Source organism: Triplophysa rosa, linkage group LG14 (genome assembly GCF_024868665.1).
Source record: "Triplophysa rosa linkage group LG14, Trosa_1v2, whole genome shotgun sequence".
Taxonomy (NCBI): Eukaryota; Metazoa; Chordata; class Actinopteri; order Cypriniformes; family Nemacheilidae; genus Triplophysa; species Triplophysa rosa.
This window is the reverse complement of record NC_079903.1, coordinates 23,483,823-23,491,746: the sequence shown is the minus strand read 5'-3', so window position 1 is coordinate 23,491,746 and position 7,924 is coordinate 23,483,823. Positions and strand designations below refer to the sequence as shown.

Below are 7,924 nucleotides of genomic sequence, written 5' to 3'. Positions count from 1 at the left end.
TGTGTGTGTGTGTACACTGTGTGTTTATTGTGTGTGTGTGTACACTGTGTGTTTATTGTGTGTGTGTGTACACTGTGTGTTTATTGTGTGTATGTGTACGTACCTTTCTTTGGGCCGATGTTACTTATAAACTCAACTTTACTGCACCACTGGTCAAAGGTGTCCAGGATGCTCTGGGGGTCACCGGGCGTGGCGTGGGTCAGAATGTACTGATAGGCCCGTTCCTCTCGACTGATGCCCGATAAACAGTCTCTCACCCAGCGGATCAGAACGGCCCGATACAGCAACACAAAGTAATAGCGATAGCGGATGATCAGCGTCAGTAAGAGAGGAAGAAAAGCCAACGCTATCGCCGGAGAAGCCATCTTCACTTCAGACCTACAAACACACACAGTTCATCTGACATCATCATAAACCCTTTTTCTAGAAAACCAGACCTTTCACCCACTGACTAGTGAACAAAAACCACACTCAAGTGACATCACATCACGCTGAATCAAAAGCAGTGTTGGGTGTAACTAGTTACTAAGTAATTAGTTACTGTAATTTAATTACTTTCCTCTTGATAACGTCAAGTAAGGGATTACTCTGGTTTTTTATGTAATTTAATTACAGTTACTTCTGATGTAATTGAACTAAATACTGTAATATATTCAATAGTGGAAATGACATCAAAATTATAAGTCTAACTTTAAAATGCGTGCTTTAATGTGTCCTCCTCACATCTGTATACTTTGGTCAGTAAATAAGAGTACTTTATGTAGTTTAATATTATTTATTTGAAAGAATTTAAAGAACCGTTTCATGTCTATCCTTGAATCAATTCTAATCAAGGTGGTTGTAGGATATAGAAAATAATTAGTAATAAGTAATTAAATACTTTTTGGAGAGAGTCATTTGTACAGTAATCTAATTACACTATTGAAATTAGTAACTAGTCAATTACTTTATCAGAGTAACTCACCCAACACTGATTAAGAATAACATGTCAGCATGTGAGAAAACTACACGAGGAACACATTCTCTTTAATCGTCCCGTGATGTGACAGACGATGTGTAGTTTCCAGAGTCTTCTGTGAGCAGAAGTAACCCGAGAGACATTACACCAGCTGTTCTCAGATCAGTTTCATTCCAACACCTCTGAAACACAGACATCACTTCAACATTTACAAGATCTACGTGAATAACACACGGATGATGAAATAAATCCTCTTACCAGATCTCAAACGCTCTTCACTCTGGAACACAGAAGATGACCGTGAGGACGGCCGCTGGAAACACACATGAGAAACGTGTGTGTGTGTGTGTGTGTGTGTGAGAGAGAGACGCACTCACGTAACAGCCAATCAGCTTCTGGCGTTTGAATAATTGATCGAGAGCATGTGGCCTCCTCTTACAGGACGTCTCACCTGGATCGTCACATGACCATCAACACTTCACATCACAGGAGAAACTACAATGAGAACTCTCAAGTTTCATGTGAGGGGTGATCGTCCGTGAACAAACTCACTGCCAACCTATCAGTGTTACGCTGGTTGCTATGGTATCGATATGAGGTTGCTAGGGTGTTCCACACTAAACCGCTGTGATATGACGCGGGTTTCTCTTTGAAGTTTAATACGTAAAGGTTTTTCAAAATGCAAAACTAAACGGCAACTAAAAAAAGAAATAAAGTCCACAAAATGTGTAACAAAAGTCTCAGTATTCTTTATTACAAATAAAACTGTATTTTCAAAGCATTCTCCTTGCAAAACTGCATTTATAAAGATTTACATTTCTATAGAAAAAAACGTATCGAATAATTTAAGATACAGTTCAGTTCTTCACTATTGTTCGAGTTTTCGGACTTGTTTGTTTGAATATTACAAAGATGAGCTGGTTTGGTTTGCTCCGATTGGTCCGTTTCTCTGTCCAGGGGTCATGACCTCAGCAGGCCTGTCTCAGCAGCGTCCTGATGAACTTCTTCAACTCTTTCTCCTCACGAGACCATCTGACGAGTCGTTTGAGGAGCATGCGGCCGTTCTGCATGTCACCCAGGGCGATGTAGGAGCCCGTGAGCCGTCCCTCCAGCGCCCGACACGAGCAGCTTCTGCCCTCCAGCAGCCAGAGGGCGCTCTGTTCCATTGCTGCCTGTTGCTCCTGCGGTCCCGTCTCCCAGCGCAGCACGCGACTCCGACCCTGAGGCACCACACGCACATCTGACCCGTCCGGAGAGAAAGAACCGATCCGCAGTCTGAACGCTGCAGAAGAACATCACACAACCCCTCTTCAGACCACATAGAAATGTACCAGTGAGACTGGCTGTAATTGATATTATTGATATCTAGACAGCAGGATGACTATCATTTATATCGTGGGATTCTTATGCTCTCAGTTTCTCAATAAATGACGATTAAATGCCGCCACATCCGGAAGCCAGAGGGCGCTCTCGCGCAGAGCAACTCCGAATATGAGCAACCGAAGAATCGCTGTTCTTCAAACCTTTTCGGGTATTTTCATGATAATAACGTATATTTATAGTGATGATGTTTGACGAGTGTTGCTTTTTCAAATGCACGTTATAAACGACGCAATGTCGTAGTGATTTTAGCTCGAGCAGCACTTCCCACTGATCAAAGAGCCGTAGTTCACAGAGGAGTTGTGCAGAAAACACAGAATCCATTCAGACATGTATAATTAGCGTGAATCGCGATACATATCGCCCAGCCCTCCATTGTAACAGAACTTCCGTCACAAATTTCAGAAATATATTTAATCATATAAAAGTTTTTTTATAGTACATTTAGTCCTGAATTCATTTTTGTATTACCAAGATTATTTGTATTTGATCATCTGGGTTACACAAATAAATGTACAAATGAATAAATAACGAAATATTATGCTTCTATTTTCAGAAAATGAAAACTGGAGAAAGAGGTGAAATAACAGAAAAGATTTTCTGTATTTTTTCAGACCTCAAATATCGATTCTTGCAAAGAAAACAAGTTCAGATTCACTTTTCAGCAACACAACAGTCATATTTCATATTCATATATTTATGTATTTAGGAAACAATAAAAAATTATTGTTTTATGTGATTATCTGGATTTTCCTCACAGTTGTCATGTGTCTTGTCATGCTGTCAGTCTTTCACATTGCTGTTGGATGACTTTATGTCACTCCTGAGGTTTGGTTTTGTTGAAATTCAACAGACACTGCGGACTGGAATGACCACAATACATCTAGAACTAAAAACATGGAATGCTCTCTTCATTTTTTTCGGCGGCTGTATATATATATATATACAAATAATATGTATTACTGTATTTGTTTAATCAATTCATGCCTTTATTTTCCCATTATTACATTTTATTGTTAATGATTGCAGGTTTGGTCCTCCCCAAATGAAACATTTAAAGGCTCTCAGTTCAAAACAAGCCAACAGACCGCTGTGACAACAGATATCTAACATTGTCAACACCTCACTGCACTCACGGCAGCAGTCTCTTTATTATCTAGTGCAGATCATCTCAAACAATCATTCTTCATCAGTTATTCCGGATGAGACTGACAGCCAATACTCACCAAACTGAGAGGAACAGAAGTTCTGCTGGATCTCCGTCTCTGCCTCCTGACTGCACACCTCACACACGACAGAACCTGAAGGATCATCCAGAGATTCATCTTATCAAATCAGTCCGGCCTCAGTCACAAGGAATATCAATATTTCAGATAATACCATGGTGTGTTTAAATACTCGATTCTGATTGGCTGGACGGTGTGCATTAAAACCCTTTAACGCATGGGCAGCTCCAGTCAGTTTGATTAAAGTTAAAATTAACTGACGAAAATAACCTGTTTGATCTATATTACACTGTAAACACCAATAGCAGCTTTAACTTGGCAAATGACCACACAGCTAGCCGTGCGTTAAAGGGTTTTAATGCTCTCCCTTGCATACAGTACAGCACATCAGATATAATGCACACGTACTTTAAAGACTTTGCTCAACAATAATCACGGTTTTCCTGTTGCTGTGTGACAATAGTAAATAGTTTGATTACAGCTAAATGTCCTACCGCGTAAAGCAAGCGTACGGCCATGTTAACAGTGTAGAGTTTTCAGACCTTTGGGTGTGTCGGTGGTCACGGCTCGGACCGGGTCTCTCTCTCCCGGGACACACAGGTCTGATCCATCAGGAAAGCGGCTGCAGTTGAACATCTCCGGCCACGGGAAGCCGAACGCGCTCATGACGGGCAGACACGCGTCGCGCACGGCCTCGCACAGACTCCGACACGGGCGCACCGGTGCCGCGAGCTCCGGTAAACACACGGGCGCGAAGAGCGCGCACAGAAACCTGCGCGCGTCCGGGTGACAGTGTTTCCCGAGCAGCGGCGTCCACGCGGCGGACTGTTGTTGCGCTTCTCTCGGGCTCTCGTGACCCAGCAGGTTCGGCAGCCGCATCTCCCGGTAACCGATACCGGAGCACAAGTGCATCGTGTTGGGCACCGGTTTACATACGGAGCGCGCGGGGGTTGAAACCGGACCGTCATCTTCATCAGCTCTGGACCGACACACAACCGACAACATCAACACACAAACACACAGAGAATAAACATACACCATCCTGAAGACGCGCGTGTTCTGAACCGAGTGTGTGCGTGAGAGAGAGAGAGAGAGAGAGAGAGAGAGAGAGAGGGAGAGAGAGAGAGAGAGAGAGAGAGAGAGAGAGAGAGAGAGAGAGAGAGAGAGAGAGAGTGAGAGAGAGAGAGAGAGAGAGAAGAAGAGGAGAGAGAGGGAGAGGAGAAGAGAAGAGAGAGAGAGAGAGAAGAAGAGAGAGAGAGAGAGAGAGAGAGAGAAGAAGAGAGAGAGGATAGAGGACGAGAAGAGAGAGGGGGAGAAGAGACTGAGAGAGACGGAGAGAGAGAGAGAGAGACGAGGAGAGAGAGAGGAGGAGAGAGGTGAGAGAGAGAGAAGAGAGAGAGGGAGAGAGAGAGGAGATGAGAGAGAGAGAGGAGAGAGAGTGAGAGAAGAGAGAGAGAGAGAGAGGAGAGAGAGAAGGGAGAGAGAGAGAGGAGAGAGAGAGAGAGAGAGAGAGAGAAGAGAGGGAGAGAGGGAGAGGAGAGAGAGAGAGAGAGAGGAGGAGAGGAGAGAAGGAGGGAAGAGAGAGAGAGAGGGAGGGGTCTCGCTCGTCAGGCGTCTCGTTTACATCCTGTCTGCAGGAGTTTTATTGGCGGCAGTAAAGCGGCTCGGCGTCACAGGGTGCGTTTACACTTGGCATTAACATGCGATCTCGGTGATCCGAACAAGCAGATCGGATCTTCAGACAATCAGGACACAGCGCGTTTACACTTGTCAACAAGTGGCTTCCACATCTGGATAACTGATCAGATCTCTATAGTTTCCCGCCCATTATTTTAATAAGCCTGCAATTTAAAAATAGCTCCGGTGCGGGGAGATTTAACGGGTATAACGGGGAGGATGAGCATGTTACACATCTGATACGCAGCCATGTTGAACTCGAGGCAGCGGTGGTAAGTAAACCGCGGTTAAAACGATTAATGATCTTATATGTGAAAGTACAAGCAGAGGAGGTTTGTAACATGACAAACAACAGCTTTTGTACTTGAGCTGTGGCGGGTTTCACTCGCGCGCGCGCGCACACACACACACACACACAGACTCTAACAGTGTTTTTAAACACATCATTTGTTTATTCATGTCACAGACACATAAAATAATCACATAAGTTCCTATGATCAAAAGCGACCACTTACATCGTTCTCGTCGGTTCGGATGAAAGTGACAGCGCGTCGTTTTTTTGGTCTGCGCCCTAAATAGCGTGTTTACTGACATCAGCTATAAGCATAAAGTGGTCAAGAAAACATCTCGTGTGATTTGACATACACCCTCTGTAGGTCGCAAATAATGATACACTGTAATAAAGTATCCACGATCATTTTGTGGGAGAATGAACGACTGTGCAAGAGTGCGCGAGCAAGAAGAGTAAACTTTCCTCTTTATTTGTATTTTGTCATCTGCTCCGCAGTCTGACAGGTTTCGGACAGACGAGAGATTAATGACAGCTGGCGGGGTTTTCTGTGAAGTTGTGCCGGTAAATGTAGATAAACTTTACACAAATATATATTTTTAAATTACGTATTTAAAATAATTATCTACGTCTCTGAGTTGTGACGCGCGGCGCAGCCAGCGGTGCAGTAGATCGTGTGAAAGAAAGTGCTGGCTCCAGGAGCAACCCAAACTGCGAAAAGAGTGGAGATGATTGGTGGATGCGGACATCCTTAGCGCGCCAATCATCCCATAGGTTTATGTGCAGGTCAATCAAAAATTAAAGCCATTTGATTGGTAAGATCAGATTTCCAATGATTGTGTTAAATTTACATTTCATTATCTTAACCGTGGGAATTATTAGTCTGGAAAGTTGAAGAGCTGCTAAAATGTCGGGTTTACCAAAAAATGTGAGAGTGGGGCTCAAAAAAGAAAAAAACTTAAGAGACAAGCAGCAGCGAAGACAGGAGTTACTTAATAAGATTCCAAAGTTATCAGGATGTTTCACAAAAGCTGACGAAGACGGAGTTGACCGGGCCCATGAAGGGTCATCCTGCCCGACAATTTTAGGTTAGTTTAATTTTGTGTTTAAACGAACTCTATTTTATATATATATTCGCTATAAACAAGCCAAATTGACAGGTTAATGTCTTAATGAAATGGCTAATGCGTCGATTTTTTGCGTGCTTTTTAACGCAGATGGCCGTGATGAAACGCATTTAACTGTTTCTGGAGCTATTGAGACTGAGCAAGTAGGTACCGTTTCGGTTGAGGCTAATGCACCTGAACGCGGGTCGCCCCGAGACAAGCGGCCTTCCATCGGCGGCCTCCTCACTATCTGCCCCATCATGTAGTTCATACAGCATGTTTGTTATGAAATAGCGCGTCTCGAGAGACCCTCGCGTTCTCCGTTGTGCCTTTAAAAGACATTCCTGAGCGCTGAATTCGCATTTTTAAGCGCAGAGATGCGTTCCACGTTCTATGGGGGGCCTGTGGTAATTCATAGCCCCGGAGCCCATGGAGGTCTTAATACGGCCCTGGTTGCGTCCGAACACGCCTACTTACCTACTATATAGTATGAGAAAAGAGTAGTATGTCCGAATCCTCAGTATTCATAAAAGAGTAGGTGAGAAATTCCCGGATGGCTTACTGGTTACGCCCACATTCTGAAGCACCCAGCGACAGATACTTGGGATACTGATCTATCCCATGAGCCCACGGGACAGAATACAGGAGCATCGCGGAGAACTGCGAGGCAGGTGTTTTCTAATGTGAGTATTACTAGCCAACAACGCGTTTCTTTGCGTTGCAGTAGCGTAAAGTTAACCTGTAAGATGCTACATAAAGTATATTTGTGATTTTGATGTGAAAATGCAGTGTTTTAATTAGAGGTGCACCGATTGACAGGTGTTTTGTCGAAGTCTGTTGCAAAATGTTGAAAAGCAATATAAAATACGTTTAAATAAATAAGGATGAATTTAAATACATTGTAAAATGGTTAGTTATGTGTATGGTAATTGAAAATCACCAGTGGAACGTGCACGCGCCCGCCCTCTACACGCCGTTTGCGTAGCGGGCGCTATGAGGAACAACGCTGAGGAAACATAGGGGGAACAGACTTCGACAAAACACCTGCCGGTCAGTCTCACGTCTCGCCGATTCCAAGCCGATCTTCTGTTTCCCGTGATGCGGGCAAGAACGTCACAGCCGTCAGTAAACATTTAAACGTGCGCGCGCACAGCCTGTCTTTCACGGCTCGTTTATACTCGCATGTGGGTCCACCGGACCGCGAGTCTCTGCTGACTGACGCGCATCTCTCATATCCGCTGACTGCACGCGCGTGCACACGCATCATGTACTGTACAGACTGTAGTTC

The 7,924-nt window shown here is 44.1% G+C and overlaps 2 protein-coding genes across 2 annotated transcripts in view; both read right to left on the bottom strand.

The window, feature by feature from the left end:
- Positions 1 to 1,018, bottom strand: part of tomt (transmembrane O-methyltransferase) — a 4,980-nt gene extending 3,962 nt beyond the window's left edge. The window contains exons 1-2 of the mRNA XM_057351876.1: positions 965 to 1,018; positions 104 to 378 (exon numbers count right to left, since the gene is read on the bottom strand). Of these exons, the coding sequence (XP_057207859.1) occupies positions 104 to 378; positions 965 to 987 (298 nt within the window). The 5' untranslated portion in view covers positions 988 to 1,018. The remainder of the gene's footprint in view (positions 1 to 103; positions 379 to 964) is intronic.
- On the bottom strand, positions 1 to 4,649 carry sfrp2l (secreted frizzled-related protein 2 like). The gene is made up of 3 exons (XM_057351858.1): positions 4,107 to 4,649; positions 3,565 to 3,639; positions 1 to 2,240 (listed from the first exon to the last, which is right to left on the bottom strand). The coding sequence occupies exons 1-3, from the start codon at positions 4,603 to 4,605 to the stop codon at positions 1,927 to 1,929; spliced, it is 888 nt and encodes a 295-aa protein (XP_057207841.1). The 5' UTR covers positions 4,606 to 4,649; the 3' UTR covers positions 1 to 1,926.
- Positions 4,650 to 7,924: the final 3,275 nt, after the last annotated feature.

Bases quoted from the DNA above. Each gene is read 5' to 3' on its own strand.
- sfrp2l (XM_057351858.1), bottom strand. From the start codon at position 4,605: ATGGTGTATGTTTATTCTCTGTGTGTTTGTGTGTTGATGTTGTCGGTT. The intron at 3,640-4,106 runs GTCTGAAAACTC...ATGATCCTTCAG, and splicing joins GACCACCGACACACCCAAAG to GTTCTGTCGTGTGTGAGGTG. The intron at 2,241-3,564 runs GTGAGTATTGGC...GTTCTTCTGCAG, and splicing joins CTTCTGTTCCTCTCAGTTTG to CGTTCAGACTGCGGATCGGT.